Source organism: Bubalus kerabau, chromosome 17 (genome assembly GCF_029407905.1).
Source record: "Bubalus kerabau isolate K-KA32 ecotype Philippines breed swamp buffalo chromosome 17, PCC_UOA_SB_1v2, whole genome shotgun sequence".
Lineage (NCBI taxonomy): Eukaryota > Metazoa > Chordata > Mammalia > Artiodactyla > Bovidae > Bubalus > Bubalus kerabau.
In genome coordinates, this window is record NC_073640.1 from 17,837,504 (window position 1) to 17,856,158 (window position 18,655).

Consider the following 18,655-nt stretch of genomic DNA (forward strand, 5'->3'; position numbering starts at 1 on the left):
TCAGGTCTTCAGCACGAGCACCAAAGAAGGGGCACAAAAGCCCCTCCCTTCCCCAAGTTCAAAAGAAAATAGTTCTTGAACCAAGACCCTGTGACTCCACTCCGGGCCAGGCCTTGCTGAGCTCTCCTTGCGGGGCGGGGTGGGGAGTGGGGGTGCGGCAGCACATTCCCCTTGGCTGCCCTCGGGTGACCCCTTGAAGGTGGGCCGCTGTGGTGTGATGCTGCATGCAGGCGCCCCTCAGCTCTGCAGGCAGAGGCTCCTCAGGCTCCGGCTCCCAGGAGCTCCCTCATGGGACGAGCCTCTGTGTGCCTGGCCCTCTTCTGGTTCTGGGGTTCCCACTCAGCCTCCACATGCGCTCGGCACATGGTCTCACGTGGTGTGTCCTCTGAGGGGGTGGCCATGCCCCCCACCCCGCCTGTCTCCCCTCACTCGTTTACTCCCGGGGGCAGAGGCGGACAGGCTGCAGGGCTAGCTGTGGGTTCGCATGGATGGTTCCCAGGACCGTGACCAATCGCAGCTTGGCGGTCCTGCTGTCCCCTGCCTGCGGGTGAGCACCAGATGGGGAGTCGCGAGGCCTCCCCAGGAAGAGGGCTGTGGCTCCTGGCAAAGGCAGCCCAGTTCTCACGCCCTTTGAAGTCTCAGGCTGGGTGACTGGGGGCTGGAGAGGCGCAGGCAGCTCAAAGGCCTCATTTACGGGGCAGCAATGACATGGAAGCTGGAGGCAGGACGCCACTCACCCAGTGGCCTTGGTTGGTACCTGGGGAGTCCTAGGCTTGCATGGCCGGTTCAGGGCCGAGATCCCAGCACAGGCCTTGCCATGGCTCTTGCGTGGTCCTCTTCTGGGACCCTTTTCTCCTTTGGGGGCTGTCCACCAGGGGGGCACCCCGTGCCTGGTTCTTCTACACGGGGGTGTGAGTCTCGTGCCCAGCCAGGAATAGGCAAACAGTCCACCAGCAGGTAAAAGGGTTTCCCTGAATCTACCAAAGCTGAAAGTGTGGCTCTGACCAGGTGGTGTCACCCAGCAGCAATGTTTGTGACAAAATAGGAGCCGCCCAGATGCCCACCTGGCCAGTGCCTTGCTGACCACTGAGTGCAGCCAAGAGAGTATCTCAGTGCTGAGTGAGGAAGGGCCCTGAGTCCTATGGATCAGGTTCTAAAATGGCAAAAACGATGGTCAGGGAGTGGCTGCTGGGCAGGAGGCGCCCCGGAGAGTCTGGTGTGGTCATGTTAGGTTGACTGATTATGGAGTGCTGCAGTCCTGAGGGTGCTGGGTGCGGCATGCACCAACCTGCATGTTTATAACCTGTGTACTGTCTCTCACATACCATGAGCTTCAATAAACAGCACCGACAGAGCCACAAAGGAGAGGGCCATGTGAGTCCCGGAAAGGGAAGGGAGGAGGGCACGGGGCAGGTGCGGGCCTTGGCCGTCTGGCAGAGGAGGAGAGACCCTGACAGACCAGCGCCGGTAGCATACCAGCCCCACTGGCCCACCTCTGACTCCCCCACCACCCCCGGTGGGGCCGGCCTGTATACCCCGCCCTCCTCCTAGGAGGGTTTGTCGTCAGCACCACGCACTCCTCAGTGAGAAAGTGCTGGGGGGCTGGCACGCGGCTGCAGACAAAGGTTTGTCCTTGAAGTGGTTGCTGGCTCTGGGCCGGCTGTGGTGACCTTTCACAGAGGAAATGGGGGCTGTTAGGGAAGGACTGGCTGTACCCACCCCTCCGCCCCCGCACCCCAGGGAGAAGCCACCGTGTGGTGAAGGGGCTGGGAGTCCTTGGGCGGGGTTGCCCTTAGCCAGCCTTTAACATGAGTCGGGAGGGAGGGTGGCTAGGGCCAGGGTGGGGGTTCCTGAGGCAAGATTGGACGGCTTCAGGGAGGAGGTAATGGTTTTATGTCGGGCTTGGAAGAGGGTTGGAGGTCTCAGGCAGGTCTGCAGGCCCCCCACCCCCCACCTGCATCACCTGGAGCACCCGTTGGCTGAGCACCGACCGCTGCGCAGGCCGGACTGCCTCCGTCTGACAGGCCTGGGCTCCGCCTGCGCCACCTGGTGGCGGACCTCGCTGCAGCCCGGCACACGCCCATCATGTGGCCGCCCTCAGGAGGAGGGACTCCGTGACGACTTTAAAGATGCCAAGGAAGGTTCTGTTCTCCCTGGACCTCAGCCTACCACGGCCCGGTAAGGCAGGAGGTCCCCACAGGACAGGAGGAGGCAAGCGGCCCAGAAATGTCTGCCTGTGAGCAACCACACATCCAGGGAAGAGGTGGAGAGGCAGACTGAGGACAGAAGAGCGACGCTGCGCCCAGAGGGCTGGCCCCACGAGCTTGGGGCCATGCCTGGGCCGACATTTGTCCAGCCAGGGAGGGGGTGGTGTGAGGCCCCTCCCAGGGGAGCCATGAGTTGAGCAGGACCCTGAGAGCAAGCACCCTTTCCTGCTCCCTGCGGGACGATGCCTGCACTCGGCTCCCAGAGACGGCTGCTGGGTTCCCTTAACTGCACGCCCCCAGCCACCCTCCCCCTCACTCCGGCCCCCAACCGGACGGGGCCCCAGTGCCTGGAGGTGTCCATCCCTGATGGGCTCTTTCTCAGCCTGGGGCTGGTGAGTCTCGTGGAGAACGTGCTGGTAGTGGCTGCCATCGCCAAGAACCGCAACCTGCACTCCCCCATGTACTACTTAATCTGCTGCTTGGCTGTGTCTGACCTGCTGGTGAGCGTCAGCAACGTGCTGGAGACGGCAGTCATGCTGCTGCTGGAGGCCGGTGTCCTGGCCACCCAGGCGGCCGTGGTGCAGCAGCTGGACAATGTCATCGACGTGCTCATCTGCAGCTCCATGGTGTCCAGCCTCTGCTTCCTGGGTGCCATTGCTGTGGACCGCTACATCTCCATCTTCTACGCCCTGCGGTACCACAGCGTTGTGACGCTGTCCCGAGCGTGGAGGATCATTGCGGCCATCTGGGTGGCCAGCATCCTCACCAGCCTGCTCTTCATCACCTACTACAACCACAAGGTCGTACTGCTGTGCCTCGTTGGCTTCTTCGTAGCTATGCTGGCCCTGATGGCCATCCTGTACGTCCACATGCTGGCCCGGGCCTGCCAGCATGCCCGGGGCATCGCCCGGCTCCAGAAGAGGCAGCGCCCCATTCATCAGGGCTTTGGCCTCAAGGGCGCTGCCACCCTCACCATCCTGCTGGGCGTCTTCTTCCTCTGCTGGGGCCCCTTCTTCTTGCACCTCTCGCTCATCGTCCTCTGCCCCCAGCACCCCACCTGTGGCTGCATCTTCAAGAACTTCAACCTCTTCCTGGCCCTCATCATTTGCAATGCCATTGTGGACCCCCTCATCTATGCCTTCCGCAGCCAGGAGCTCCGGAAGACACTCCAAGAGGTGCTGCAGTGCTCCTGGTGAGGGTGGCAGTGCCGTCGTGTGCCCCACGCCTGTGAGGCCGGGGCAGTCCCTTGACAAAGAGGATCGGCTAGACTATCCCTGAAGGTGAGGGTGCACAGGCCTTTGGAGGCCTGAGAGGGGAATCGCAGGACTTTCCAGGAGGCTGTGCAGAATGAGGAGGCTGGGGAGGTGGTGGGGCACGGCCTCCCACACCTAGAAAGAAGGGCCCCCACCCCTCCACTGGGGCCCCACTCTGGGGCCGGTGCCCACACCCCACCCCACCCAAAGCTGTGGGAAGTCCCGCTCCAAGGACTTCATGACCAGCACAGGAGGAGGTGGGGGGCCACAGTGGGGGCTTTTCTCTTCTAACGCTCTGTGGTGACTGGGAGCCGGGCTCAGCCCGTCTGCCAGCAGCACATGCATTCGGCAGACACCCCAGCCAGGCCTGCTCTGGGGAACCAGCAGCTAGTATGCAGGCTCCAGGGCCAGGAAGCAGTGCAGCAGTATTAATAAACGTGATGCTTGGTGCAACCTCCTTCCCATCTTTCTTGCCTCTTTCCGGAAGTTGCCTGAAGCTTGGGGCGGAGGAGTGGGGGTGTGGTGAAGAGGGGTAAGACCTAAGTCCCAGGAGCCAGTCAGAAAACATGGCTCACCTGCCCAGGTCATGACACCACAGCCCCCAGTGTCAGAGGACTCACCTGGGGGAGGGCAAGGAGACCCCAGTCACACCCACTCCATCCTGTGTCTTTGCATTCTGTCTGTGGTGCAAACCCCAGCCCAGAGGTCCCCCGCCCTGTCACCTCCATTGTGACAAAACCCTGGCACTTCCCAGCTGCCCTCAGCTGCAGCAGAGGCAGGACCATGGTGACCCGTGTGTGACTCTGGCCAGAACATGGCCCTCTCTCAGCCTCCATATCTGCTGCAGGGTGGCCCGGAGGCTGGGGTCTGCTCTTAAGTTCCATCCTGCTGGGAGAAGGGTCAGTGCCCTGCCAGCCCTGGGAGGTGTGAGACAAGCTGCCCAGAATAGGGTGTGGTTGTCCAGGGGCTACCGGGCGTCCAAGCCCCAGGGGAGTGGGCGGGGTCCTCCCTCTACCCCACCCCCACCCTGTTCCTCCACAGACGGAGCATATGCCCTACTCTCTTGCTGGGACAGGCTTATGGACGAAAAGCCAGGGTACCAGCCAGCCCTGCAGCCCCCTGGCCAGTCCCCTACCTTGGCAGCGCCACCTGACTATTGGCCTCGGGGCTGGGAGCTGGTTCCCGGCAGGGCCAGCCTTTGCTGGAAGATGGACGATGAGTCAGCCTCGAGCCAGCCTCAATTCCTCTGGGGACGGAGGGGGAGAGGTCCTGGCTGGGAGCCATCCCGCAGGGCGGCAGGTGGGTGATGGGTCCTGCTCAACTGGGTGCAAAGCTTCTTCCTTCCAGGGAAAAGGACCCCCTGAACGGGGACAGGGAGGGGCCCCAGGCAGCTGGAAACCAAACACAGGAAACCACATCAGAGACACATTGTGGGGGAGGGGCATCTCTTGAGAACAAAAGACCCTTTCCAGACTTGCCAAGTTGGGGAGCTTCATGAGGGGAAAGAGGGGCACCCACAAGCAGTGTGAGCACATGGGAACAGGCTATACACGCTGTGGCTGAAACCCTTCCAGAGGCTTTTGTCACTGAAATGTAAGACGGGCTTTCTTGTAGGGAGTTTCACTCTACCCTGTGACCTCAGGAGACTGGTGGTGTCGTCCAGGGTGTGTACCGTGAGTCTCCTCTTTTCTGACAGTGACCTCTCCCGGCTGCAAACACTAACTCCTTACAGAGCCTCTCCCCACCCACTGAATTTCCTTGGCCTCATTTGGATCAAGACTCCAGGGGTACGAGTGACAGCAAGGAGTGAGTCAGACACACCACCCCCCAGGCTGATAGTTCTGTGTCTGACTTGTGTGTGTCCTTATGACAATCCTGGACACCATTGCTCACTAAGCAGCAGCTACGTCCAAGTGCGTGTCTGGCAGGGGTACAAAGCGCCCAATCGAAATAGGTCCACCTGGAATGTCATGGCAGTGCCCTGGGGCAGCAGGGGCAGGTGGCACCCCACTGCAGAGATGAGCAGTGACAGAACTGCCATAGGAACCCACCTCCAACTCCTGCAGCCACCGCCCTCCTGACTCAGACGTCTAGGAGCCTTGCCCCAGCTTGCTTTCTTCTGGAGAGAATCTAGTGCCCGCTGCAGCCTTGCCTGCCTCCCCCACCATCAAAGGCTGCGGGCAAAGCTCAGAGTACCTGGTCTGCCCCTTCTGACAAAGGAGGGGTGCTGGGAGGCGTCCCTTCTGGCCTTCCGATGTGGGAACATGGGGTTGGTCCCTAATCAGGTGTGCACAAGAAAGACCCTCCTTGCTGCGCCGAGGGGTGAGGCTCCCGCTGGGGAGGGGAGCAGACGGCAGTCGGGGCGGGGGCCAAGGGCCAAGGGGGGCTTCTATTGTCCTCCCTGGAGCTCACCAGCCCCGCCTTCCGGATGCGCGGAGCCCGGAGACCCGGTGGCGGAGGGAGGCGGCGCCGCCGCAGCGCGCGGTCGAGCGGGGATGCGCGGCGCGGATGCTTGCTGCAGCCGGTGCCGCAGTGTTCGGCGGCGCCCCGGGATTGGCCGCGCGCGATGACGCCGTGCCGGGCGAGACGGGCGGGGCCCCGCCTATAAGAGCGGGCGGCGGGGGCGGCAGAGCCTCCGCAGCCAGCTGCAGCCGGTCCGCTCGCGTCTCGCAGCCGCCCGCCATAGCACCGAGCATGAGGGAGATCGTGCACATCCAGGCCGGCCAGTGCGGCAACCAGATCGGGGCCAAGGTGAGGCTGCGTGGCCCTGTGTGCCGCGCCCCGCAGTGGGCGCGTGTCCCGCGTCCCCAGCGCGAGCGGGTCCCGGGGGAGGGAAGCAGCGGGGAGGCCTTGTGTGCGCACAGCGGCACTCCAAGCCCGGCTCACCACTGCGAAACCTAGGAGAAACGGACGGGATCGTCCCCGCTGCCGGCGGGCGGCCGGGACGCCGAGTCGTCCCTTTGCCAGTCCTACCCCGGCCTTTCCGCTGCCCCGCCCGGGTTACCTCGGGCCTGCCGGAGGCACAGCGCAGGTCAGCGGCTCCCTACTCTTCAGCCCCCCGCCGCTGCAGGTGCAAGTGGAAGGCGCTGGCTGGGCGTGGCCCTCTTCTCTGGGGTCGCAACTCGGCCTCGGGCGAGATGGGTGGGGTGGACAGGCTCGGGTGGGGCTCCCCCAAAAGCCATAACGATTCCCTTTGCCCTCCCACGCCAGGAGCTTGATGTCCCCCGACCGTTCAGAGCCGCCCCCATTCTCCCAGCTAGCTTTGACAACCCTCAGTTCCCTGGCCCCGCCCTGTTCCTTTGTTGGGGAAGGAACTGTGCCCGGACTGAGAATGACCTTGGTCCAGGACGGGGCTCTCCCCCGGCGTAGCACCGCCCGGGCCACCCCTCCCCCAACCCCACTTAGGGACGGCAGTTCTAGGGGTCGGTGGTGGGAACAAAGCCGGGCTGGAGGGGCGCGGTCCAGAGCTGCTTCCCCGCTAGGCCCCTCCCCTCCATTGTTAGCCCCCCCTCACAGATGTCGGGATTGAGGCTCGCAGGCCACGTTCCCCCCCACCCCGCCCCCAACCCAGGAGGCAAGTGTCGTATCCCCAGGTCCAGAGACGCTGTTCCTTGCCCAAGGTCACACAGCAAGAGGAGACAGAGCCTCTCCGCCCTCCGGCTCTCGGTCCCCGCAGGTGCCCACCCAGCACGAGGCTCAGGCTGGGTGGGTGGGGCCTGCTGCCCTTTGTCAGCACCAAGGCCAGGGGCCCAGCGGGGATGGTGTGGAGCAGATTCCCCAAGGAGAAAGTGGGAGGAGACAGGTCCTGGAGGGGAAGGGACCAGGAAAGCCTTCCTCAGGAGGCTGTTGCCATGGAAACCAGGCAAGAACAAAAAGCTAATTACAACAGGGCTGGGGCAGCCACGTGGCTGACATGTAAATTGCAACTTGGGCTCTAGGGTGGTGGCGCCTCGGATGGGGGGAGGGCATGGTGGGGAGACACCCTAATCACTGAGGAGACAGCTGTGCCTGCCCGAGGAAGGGAGTTGGGGGAGGGGAGGCCTGGGGGACCAAGGCCTCAAATTAAATCAGGCCTCTGGGGGCCGTCACTGACAGATGCCCTGGCCGGGCAGGAGGGGCCAAAGACTCATTACTGTGGCCACAGGGGCCAGGCCTGCCCTGAGCATCTGCTCCTCTGAGGGTCAGGGGTCACTGACGGGAAGGAGGGCAACCCAAGTTCCATCGAAAGCCTGGGGAAGTGTTGGTCGGGTTGCTCTGTTTCCTTCTGTGGCTGCATGGGCACCGATCAGGCAAAGGCAGGTTCATGCCCAGCTGCAGCCCCAAGGGGCGGGGTGGGGTGGGGTGGGGATGGGCAGGGGGACAGGGACAGCTGCCTGAGTGCTGGGCAGTGTCCTCTGCAGAGATTTTTTTCCTGCTTCAAGTTCGGTGTCCTTTGGGTTTTCCTCATAACTTCTTATTCATTTGAGGTTAATTTCCTTAACTCATGTTTGTTTTTAAAAGTAGTATCTGATGCTTTGTAACAGTACAAAAGAGAAGTGGATTTGGGAGGAGGGGAAGCAGTGAGCAAAGGAGGCAGTCAAGTGGTTTCCTTCTGGGCGCCCCTGCCCTGGAGCACCTGGCAACCAAGCTGGAAGAGCTCAAAGCCCGGCGGGGGCATTTGCCTGCACAGGGGCTCAACAGCAGCCTGTGGACAGGGTCTGGCCGTTTCCTGCTCCCACACAGGTGTGGGCTCTTGGCGGAGGGAGACCAAACTTTTCCCGCCAGTTGCCAGCGGCCGCTGACTGGTGGGGCGGGGCGGGGTGCCGCCAGACTGTTACAGGTAGGCTGTTACCCTACTTGGAGGCAGGCTGCCTGCTATGGGGAGGGTCCTGGCTGCGGGTGGGGTCGGGATGGGAGGGGTTATGGAGGGAGGAGGGGAAGTCTGGGCGATCAGGGCTAGGAGAGAATGCGACAGCATTTATGACAGTGACCACTACGTGTTGGGCACTGTGCCAGGTGCGTCCCTCACTGCGCCTCTCGAGGTTGCGGTGAGACAGGGTGCTGCCCTCCCCGCAGGGCACGGGTGTGAATCCAGGCCTGTGTAGGCACATCAGGATGGGCGGGGAGCCCCCAGCCCCCACCACGGGGCGAGGAGTCAGGGTACCCCACCCCCCTCGCCTAGCGGGTAGGGCGGTCCCGGAGCCTTTGTCTGCCCCCCCTTCCTTGACCGCTGGGCGGGGCCTCGGAGAGACGGCCCTGGCCGTGACAGCCAATGGGAGGAGGGAGTTTCTGGTTTCCGACCTCACCCCCACACGCCCACTGCTGCTTTGCGCCTGGTGGGGAAGGGCGTGGAGTCCTAGAGGGGCTTAAGCCCGGGAGTCGGCCAGCCCTCCCTCTGGAGTCGCACACTCAGCTAGCTTTGGGCTCCTCTGTGTGCGCCCCTCTGCCTCCCCGCCCCAGGTGTGGGCGCGGCGACCGTCAGCACCACGGACAGCGCCGCGGGAGCTACAATTGCGTGTGTGAAATAGGAGTCTGGCCTGGACCCTGGGGTCCACGCGCCAGTTCTCATCTGTGGTGATGATCATAAGCATTATTTAATTTATTATATAGTATTTTGTTGTTTATTAATGTTATATAATACATGTAATATATTCTGCTAAGCTTTTATTAATAATATTTTAAATTGCAATTTATATTCGTTTTAACTACTAAAGCTATTATTAACATGTGTCCCTTCTAGGAAGTTGAAGCGTTGCAGATAAGGCTAAAGTGCCTGTTTAAGCACCTCCCCCTAGTGGTCCCCCTGTTCTGGGTGGAGCAAGTTTTTTCCCTTATTCTAGTCCATTTTCTGTGCATGTCCACCTATGCATAAGAATTACAGCATCTGTTGTGAGGTGCCCGTTTTTACCCTGAATATCCTTGCCATGTGCCTTCCCCCCCAAGGATGTTACTGTCTGAGCCACCAGCAAAGTCCTTATCAGTGAATAAGGCTTGACAAATTTAAATAGCAACCTAAGGACTTTTAACTTGGCGAGACCAACATTTGCTGAATGCTTTTATTTGTCAGGCCTTGAGTTGACCACTTGAAATGAGTACTGTCATCGTGTCTACAGATGAGAAAATGGAGGTCCTGAGAGGTGGCACTCACTCTGGTCTGTTGCCTTCTGGAAGCCTATGCATTCCATACATGAGTTCCAGAGAACTCTCCATAGATGTATTGGTGGCTGGGCCACTGAGTCGCTCTCTGCCGCCCCCTCACCTGCAGTCTCAAGCTCATTCCTTCTCTACGGGGCTTGTGGATGTCCCAGGGCTGTGGGGCCAAGGTCCTGGAGCCAAGCAGTGATTTAAAGCTCTGATCAGGCCTGGAAGGCCTCAATGACACCTCCAATTACAGCATTAACACATACCTAATGCAGGGAGAAAGAAGAAAACTTATCAGTGACACAAATCACAAAGACCAGCTAAGAACTGACCTTTGCCAACATTGTTTCCAGGTGAACTGCCAAGATTCCTCTGTGCATTTGATAATAATGACTCTTCATATTTTTCAGGTTTTAAAATTTTAAAGTCTTTTAATTTTTTATATATTTTTTTTAATTTGGCTGTACCAGGTCTTAGTTGCGGCATGTAGGATCTGAGTTCCCTGACTAGGGATCAAACCCTGGGCTCCTGCATTGGGAGTGCAGAGTGTTAGCCACTGGACCACCAGGGAGGTCCCTAAAATTAAAAAAAAAAAAAAAAAAAAGTTTAAAATTTTTAACTAATCTTTTTCTTTTCTTTTGAGAAGTTAACATGTGCACGTGATAAAAATTAAAAACCACCAAAGAGTGTTCAGGGCAAAAGCCTCTCCTCCTAACCAGGACCAGGCTTCCCTTGTGGCTCAGCGGATAAAAAGTCTGCCTGCAATGCCAAGACTTGTGTTCGATCCCTGGGTTGGGAAGATCCCCTGGTTCTAGAAGGAAATGGCAACCCCCTCCAGTATTCTTGCTTAGAGAATCCCATAGATGGAAGAGCCTGGTAGGCTACAGTCCATGGGGTCACAGAGAGTCAGATATAACTGAGTGACAGCAACAAACCCCATCCAGAGTAACTGGATTTATTCTCACAGCAATCAGACTTCATCTTCAGGCCTTTGGGCCTTCAGGCCCAAGGCCCTGAGACACAGAAGCTTCAGGGGTTGGCTGAGGTCACGCTGGGAAGGGGTGGTCCAACTTGCAAGCAAGACCCTGTCCTGCCTTAGTCCTGAGAGAAGAGCTGTGGGTTCTGCCCAGGGCAAACAGAGCAGATTGCATTGCAGTGAGTGAGCCCTTGAAACTGGGGCTACGCCATCTCAGCTCAGACAGGCTGGGTGAGCCCAGGTGAGTCACTCCCCATGCAGGGCTCCTGTGCGCTGAGGCTGCTGCTGTGGGCTGCTTCCAGGCCCTGGCACTGGACGGCCTATGCTCGACACTGAGGGGTTTGCATATCCTAGGCCTGGTCTCCATCACTTACCTTCCTGGGCCTCAGTTTTCTCATCTGAAAAGAGGGAAGTGAAAAAAAAATACCCCAGGTGGGTGTTTGTTACTAACCCCCTCATGGAAAAGTGGGCTTTCAAGGCCCCTGTCAGCAAGTGCAGATCTGGGTCTGGGGCCCAGGTCTGTGTCAGTTGGGCACTGATCCACCCTGAGGACTCTGGTCTCCATGGACATGCATATTTTTTATTATGACAATTCTCTTGATGACAGAACTTGGGGCTCTTTTTCAAAGTCACTCAAAGAGACTAGTGCAGGCTTTGGGTCCACACTCCTCATTTTGTACCAAGGCCTTGAGGCTACCAAAGGGAGGGCTTTGCCAGGGGTCATGGCCACCAACTGGCCCTTCCTTTCCCTGCAGTTCTGGGAGGTCATCAGCGATGAACACGGGATAGACCCCAGTGGCAATTATGTGGGCGACTCGGACCTGCAGCTGGAGCGCATCAGTGTCTACTACAACGAGGCTTCTTGTGAGTCGTCCTCGACTGGGTGGGGGTGGGGTGGGGGCCTTGACTGCTGGGTCCCAGCATCCCTGACTTCCTTCCCTTGGCTGGCAGGTGTAACCGGAGACTAACAGAGTAAAACAAGGAATCCTAGTCACCCTAGTGAGATGCAAGTGTGTTTAATGGCCATGAGACACACATAGGGGAATGACCAGTGCTGGGCAGAGTCCCAAAGACCCTTCAGGAGGTCCATGGAGGGTCCAGAGCAGGGGTTATCTGGAGAGGTCAGGCAGAGGCCATTCAGAAGCTGGTGTGAAACGGTACCCTCAGAGACACCTGCCCATGTCCAGGTGTCAACCATGTGATCCCTGCCTCTCTGATCCCAGAGTCTAAGCTTTTAGGTGAGAGCATGAGGCTGGCAGGCCAGGGCAGGATTTAGGAGGCAGAAGGGGTGCCCAGCTTCTGTGATCCATGTAACCCACCCCTCTCCCCTCAGCACACAAATATGTGCCTCGGGCCATCCTGGTGGACCTCGAGCCTGGAACCATGGACAGCGTCCGGTCTGGGGCCTTTGGGCACCTCTTCAGGCCTGACAACTTCATCTTTGGTAAGTTTCCCCTGTCTCCACCTTCTCATGGTGGACCCCACCACCAGCAAAACCAGATCAACAGAAACAAGGGCAGAGTTACCTCTGCCCACAGTGCTGCAGAGCATCACTGAGCTCCCTGATTTGCAGTGAAAGAGTCCCAGAGAAAGAGTTCTGTGCAGGAAACAGACACTTGTGATTTCAAGCAGTGCGGTGTGTGCAACAGAGCTTACAGGATGTTAGAGAGCTGGATGGGGTCTCCAGAGCACACCAGCTCATGAGTACACCGCATTGCTGTGGTCAGGGGTTGCCAGTCCTCATGCCTGTGACGGTGACAGGGGGAGGGCCTCACCCCACTTTCACCTCCTAGAGCTCAGCACCTGATGCATGAGCATGGCCCTCATCCCGATCCTGGGCTGCGAGGCACTCAGGGTTGTAGTTTACCCTTCCAGCACAGTGGGCTAGAGGATGGGTGGACTGGAGGGCTGGGTGGATCAATTCCACTAGGAGTTCCTCCTGAGGCAGAGCAGAAGCAGAAGCTCCAGAAGCTGTGTCTGTGTCCAGATCCCACAGCACTAGGTGCTGGGGGCTACATCCTTACACACAATGTGGCTGGCACGAAGAGCCATGGAAGTGAGAGTTGCATGCCCCCACTTCATGGAGGGCAAAACAGGCACCGAGCTGCCTCCTCGGCTGCTCTCTGGGGTGGGCTGTTCAGGCCGGTGCTGGAGCTGTGACCCCGTCTGTATCCCCCCTGCCCTCCCCACCACAGGTCAGAGTGGGGCTGGTAACAACTGGGCCAAGGGCCATTACACAGAGGGCGCCGAGCTGGTGGACTCGGTCTTGGATGTGGTGCGGAAGGAGTGCGAAAACTGCGACTGCCTGCAGGGCTTCCAGCTGACCCACTCCCTGGGTGGCGGCACAGGCTCAGGTATGGGCACACTGCTCATCAGCAAGGTCCGCGAGGAGTACCCCGACCGCATCATGAACACCTTCAGCGTTGTGCCCTCGCCCAAGGTGTCAGACACGGTAGTGGAGCCCTACAACGCCACGCTGTCCATCCACCAGCTGGTGGAGAACACGGACGAGACCTACTGCATCGACAACGAGGCGCTGTATGACATCTGCTTCCGCACCCTCAAGCTGGCCACGCCCACCTACGGGGACCTCAACCACCTGGTGTCGGCCACCATGAGCGGGGTCACCACCTCCCTGCGCTTCCCGGGCCAGCTCAATGCCGATCTGCGCAAGCTGGCTGTGAACATGGTTCCCTTCCCGCGCCTGCACTTCTTCATGCCCGGCTTTGCCCCCCTCACTGCCCGCGGCAGCCAGCAGTACCGGGCGCTGACCGTCCCCGAGCTCACCCAGCAGATGTTCGATGCCAAGAACATGATGGCAGCCTGTGACCCGCGCCACGGCCGCTACCTGACCGTGGCCACCGTCTTCCGAGGCCGCATGTCCATGAAGGAGGTGGACGAGCAGATGCTGGCCATCCAGAGCAAGAACAGCAGCTACTTCGTGGAGTGGATCCCCAACAACGTGAAGGTGGCTGTGTGTGACATCCCACCCCGTGGGCTGAAGATGTCCTCCACCTTCATTGGCAACAGCACGGCCATCCAGGAGCTGTTCAAGCGCATCTCGGAGCAGTTCACGGCCATGTTCCGGCGCAAGGCCTTCCTGCACTGGTACACGGGCGAGGGCATGGACGAGATGGAGTTCACCGAGGCCGAGAGCAACATGAACGACCTGGTGTCCGAGTACCAGCAGTACCAGGACGCCACGGCCGAGGAGGAGGGCGAGATGTACGAAGACGATGAGGAGGAATCCGAGGCCCAGGGCCCCAAGTGAAGCAGCTGAAGGGGTGGGACGCGGCTGCGGCCAGGACCAAGTGGTCTGTCCCCCGAGCCATGTAGCCACTGACACACCCCCAATCTTACCCCCACAAGGTTCAGTCATGTCACCCTGGGGCTCCCGAGTGTTTTTCCTCCAGTATTTACAGCATCCCTGCCCTGCGTGAGTTCTCTCAGCTATCTTCGGCCTTAGGTCAAATCCGTTTCCTGTCTCTGCTTTATTGTTAGCTCCAGGCCTGATGTTTCATGTTTTTTCTTTTTTTTTTTTTTTACTGGTTTCTGTTTATATTTGGGGGGGATATTTAATAAATTTATTGCTGTCAGATACCCATGCCGGGTGCTGGAGTTTTCCTCTTTTTCTAGAAAGATGGGGCCAGAAGAGGTAAGGAGGGCAGATGGGGAGGCCTGGCAGAGGCCGGACAAGTGACAAGTGGGAGGGGTTGAGACAGGCCTGTGCTTGGAAACTGCAGGTGTCTCAAGGTGCTGCCCATGGCAGGGGAGCTGCTGGCGGTGGTGTTGGGAGAGATGGCCATGCCTGGAGGAGCCTCATCCTCAAACCCCAGACGGGCTCTCAGGCAGCACAGGACAACCCTCCAGGGTGACTCATGCTGGAGAGCTTTCCCCTGGCCTCTCTGTGTGCCAGACGTTAGAGGCAGGTGGCCGAGAACCAAACAAATGTGAGGAAGTAAGGAGCTTGAGGATTCCCCCAGAAAATGTGGTGTGTTGGAAGGTGGGGGTTTGAACCCCAGGGAAGGGCTGGTTGGGTCAGCAAGTTGTGGCCACCGCACCTGGGTGCAGGGGCGCTGGGAGCAAAGTTCTGGCCCCACGTGCCTTCTGGAGATCATTTCCATGGCTGCAGGGCACCCAGGGTCCCACAGATAGGAGCAAATCTGGCCACCCCCTCCTCCTACAGAGAGAGAAATGGAACCCAGAGTTGCTGTCTGCCTGGGGCCCAGGTAAGCATGCACAGAGCTGGACGAGCCTCAACCCTGGTGCCCTGAGCCTCCTCATACCCCACCCCTAGAAGCCAGCACACTCCTGCATGCCCCCCTCCGGGTGGGTACCTGAGCAAAGAGAGGCCAAAGGGGCTGATCTGGACCGGGGAACAGAAGCCCCAAGAGGGCCCGCATCCTGGGCTCAGGCATGAGCGGATGCTCTGGGCACCTGCTCTGTGCTGGGTGGCTTGAAGACCACTGCACTGCTGGCCCTGAAGGCGGCCAGCTTTCAGCGTGTGAGCCTGTGCAGGGCCCTCCGACCCCACCTTCACAAGGCTGCAGCCTCCACGCCGTTGGGGGGAAGGGTGTCCACAGCCCAGGTTCTGCAGGCTCTCCATGATCCCCAGAGGGTTGAGTCACCCACTGAGTGTTGACAAGGGTGCCCCAGTCTCCTGATATCCCGGTGTTCATGCTGGGCTCTGGGTCCACGGTCTTGTGGGGTCTCTCCTGAGGGTTTAACCTTCACACTGAGCCCGCTAGTTTCCTCGGCAAGAAGCGGGACTCAGAGGAGCATCTGCCAGTTGGCAGGTAGTACAGCGGCAGGCCGGCCCACTCCACTCCACTTTGCTCAGACAGCTGCAGTCACACATCCCTCCTGAGCACCTGCACGGTGAGAACTTCATCCTGGCTCAGGTCACGTAGATGAAGCTGGCCTACTGGGGCCACCCCGCCTTCTCCCCTGGACCACACCCACTCCAGCCCTTGTGGGGGAGTCTTCTCTTTGTCCTTCCTCCAGCCCCCCCTCCACTCCCCCTGCAGAGTCCCTCAGCCCTACCCCTTGAGGCTCCAGCCCCCTTTCTGATGAGAGGCCTTTTAGTTCTCTCCTGTGTTCCTCAGTCATAGCCTCACTCCTCACCCTCACAGCACAGGCATGGTGGAGCAAACGCAGCCCTGAGCAGGGTGAATGGCTGTGCTCCACGTCACTGCATTTCAGAGTGGTTCGATGTGCACCTGCAATTGGGAACACACACGGAAAGTGGCTGGGACAGCATGTGGCTCGTAACGAGAGCCCTAAGCGTTAGTGCTCGTTTACCTGTGACTATTGCTGAGGGGTGTGTATTTGCAGGCTCACCTGGACAAGAGGGGGGCAGCGCACTCAGGGGTTACTCCGTCTCACCTGAGCCTCCCAGAGGGCTCTGACCGGCCCAGCACCGTGCAGTGTTGATGGCGGGCACTCTCGGGCAGCCTTTGGCACCACCTACCTCCTTGGTTATTTGCCTTCAGATCAGTCTGTTCCTTTCAGCCTGGTAATGGGCCAGGGGTGTCCAGACCTGGGCACACTCCTGTCCTGGGCACACCCTCAGCCTGGCATGCAGAGCTGCTCAGGGGCCAGCAGATGGCCTCACACCCAGGGGCAGGGCAGCCAAAGCAAATCCAGGATGCCCAGTCACACTGGGATTTCAGATGAAGAACAAATAGCATCCTTTCTGGGGACATGTTTGTACCAAGAAATTACTCCTCCGTTACAAAGCTGGGGTAAGCCTAGGCTGGGGGCTGGCCAGCCCTGCACTGGGCCTGTTCTGGGGCCAGCCACCTTGAACTCATCATACACTACGTTCCACATCCCTACAGACTTGTGAGGTGGATACTTTCAAGGAAGAGGCCGAAGCCTGGGGATAGACAAAGCTGCCCCAAGACCCCAGCTGCCGGGGGCAGGAACACAGGAGGATACTGGACTTGTCACTGCTCCCACCACTGTGGGAACCACAGCAGATGTGAAGGGGGACAGTGAGTGTGGGATACAGGTGACCCTCAACTCTGCCACGCCACCTGGCAGGGCACATCCCCTCTCTGGGGCAGTTTCTCCAGTGGAAAAGGACATGTCCTACTCATATTTTGGGAGTTGAAATTCCAGATGGACTCACTGGAAAGAAAACATCTTGCTTAGATAATAATAAATGAGCAGGTGCACATATGAGTGCGATAAAACCCAGCATGCCGGATGGATGTGGAGTTCGCTGCCAGCACAAGTGTGGGTGGGGATGGGGGTGGTGGTCCTCCCAGAGAGGATGGATCAGAGTTCCAAGACTGGATCAGGGGGTCCAAGACTGGATAGAGTCAGGCAGAGCTGAAGGGAATTGAGTCACCATGGGCGGGGTATGAAGGCACCCTCCTCAGACCAGGACCCTGACACTGATGGGAATCTGCTCCCTGGGCTGCTGCTGAGCCCAGGTGCAATGGGGACATGGGTGTGTGTGCTTCTGTGCATTTCCCTGTCTCCTTCTCCAAGGGCCTTTGGAGGAGGGCTGTATTCTCCTCCAGCAGGAACCGTTTATAAGGTAGCTTAGTGTCTCCCCGAGATTCCCACACTTTCCAGCGTGTTTACAAGGGCCGCTCCTGAACATTCCCCCAACTGTCCCCCACCTCCCTCATTCTTACCCTTGGGAGCACTGGGGAGTGAGAACTTGTCGGTTACCTTGTCATCCTGTTTGTTTTCTTGCTGTGCCTCACGTCTCTTACTGATGCGCATCTTTGTTTACTGTCTGGCTCCTTGCATTCTGGGGCTGTGCCAGCCTTCTCCCTGCTGAGTCAGAGTCGGGCTGGGCCCCTGTCGGTGGGGGAGGGGGGCACAAGTGAAGTGAGGCCAGCCCTTCCTTAGTCCCTGAAACTAAGCACCTATGTACCTAGGAACTGTTCTAGGCCCCAAAGTAGTGAAGAAAGCAAACAAAACCCTTGCCTGCAGCCTTTAGTTTCTGGTGCCAGGTGGAGGTTGGGGGTGCCCGTGGAGAAAGACAAAAATCAAGTGAAAAAGTACAAGATGTAGGACATTGGGCAGTGACAAGAATTATGGAGAGAACCATAGCAGGGGCCTCTGGAGAGCAGTAAGCTTCTCCAACACCTCTCCCATCTGCACTGAACAGCCCCTTGTCTCACGGTGGCTCAGTTTCCTCCTCTGTGAAATGGGTAGCATCGCAGTAACCTCTCCCTCACCAGTGATAAACATGGTGGAGGCAAGCACAGCTGCTGCTTCTGCTCAGCGATCACCTATTCCATTTTCCCCACAATTGCTAGGGTTTAAAAGAAAATCAAACACCATTTTTTTCTTATACACACACACACACACACACATTTTTAAATTTGGCTGCACTGAACCTTAGTTATGATGTGTAAACCGCTACTTGCAGCATGTGGGATCCAGTTCCCCAGCCGAGGATCAAACCTGGGCCCCCTGCATTGGGAGTGTGGAGTCAACCAGTGGACCACCATGGAGGTCCCACCAATTTTTAAAAGAGTGTTTGGTTTTGATTTAAATCAAAACTTTTGTGATCATGGAAAATCTAGTCAGTGCTGCCTCACCCCCAGCCCCGCCCCAACCTTACCATTGTGGGCAAAAAATCATTCAGGTGATCTGAGAAAGAAATGGAAATTTTTATTCAATCCAAATTTGAGGATTATAAGCCAAGAACAGCATCTCAGAAAGCTCCAAGGACTGTTTTGCCATTAGAAGTTAAGTCACAGTTATACAAGTTTCTTGAGACAGAGCACAGGAGCGTAATCCACAGTTTGCTGCTGCTGCTGCTGCTAAGTCGCTTCAGTCGTGTCCGACTCTGTGCGACCCCATAGACGGCAGTCCACCAGGCTCAGCCGTCCTTGGGATTCTCCAGGCAAGAATACTGGAGTGGGTTGCCATTTCCTTCTCCAATGCATGAAAGTGAAAAGTGAAAGTGAAGTCGCTCAGTCATGTCTGACTCTCAGCGACCCCATGGACTGCAGCCCACCAGGCTCCTCCATCCACGGGATTTTCCAGGCAAGAGTACTGGAGTGGGGTGCCATTGCCTTCTCTGAATCCACAGTTTACACAATTCAAATCTAAGCTCATCATGGCCCCTC

At 58.5% G+C, this 18,655-nt stretch overlaps 1 protein-coding gene across 1 annotated transcript; it reads left to right on the plus strand.

The window, feature by feature from the left end:
• Positions 1-2,449: 2,449 nt before the first annotated feature.
• TUBB3 (tubulin beta 3 class III) lies at positions 2,450-14,160 on the plus strand. The gene is made up of 7 exons (XM_055551114.1): positions 2,450-3,399; positions 4,308-4,384; positions 4,502-4,679; positions 5,680-6,211; positions 11,312-11,420; positions 11,890-12,000; positions 12,752-14,160. The coding sequence occupies exons 1-7, from the start codon at positions 2,450-2,452 to the stop codon at positions 13,825-13,827; spliced, it is 3,033 nt and encodes a 1,010-aa protein (XP_055407089.1). The 3' UTR covers positions 13,828-14,160.
• Positions 14,161-18,655: the final 4,495 nt, after the last annotated feature.

Excerpts from the sequence above, each read along its gene's own strand:
- TUBB3 (XM_055551114.1), top strand. The coding sequence starts at position 2,450 with ATGCCTGCACTCGGCTCCCAGAGACGGCTGCTGGGTTCCCTTAACTGC. Across the intron at positions 11,421-11,889 it reads CTACTACAACGAGGCTTCTT|CACACAAATATGTGCCTCGG; the intron begins GTGAGTCGTCCT and ends CTCTCCCCTCAG. Across the intron at positions 12,001-12,751 it reads GCCTGACAACTTCATCTTTG|GTCAGAGTGGGGCTGGTAAC; the intron begins GTAAGTTTCCCC and ends TCCCCACCACAG.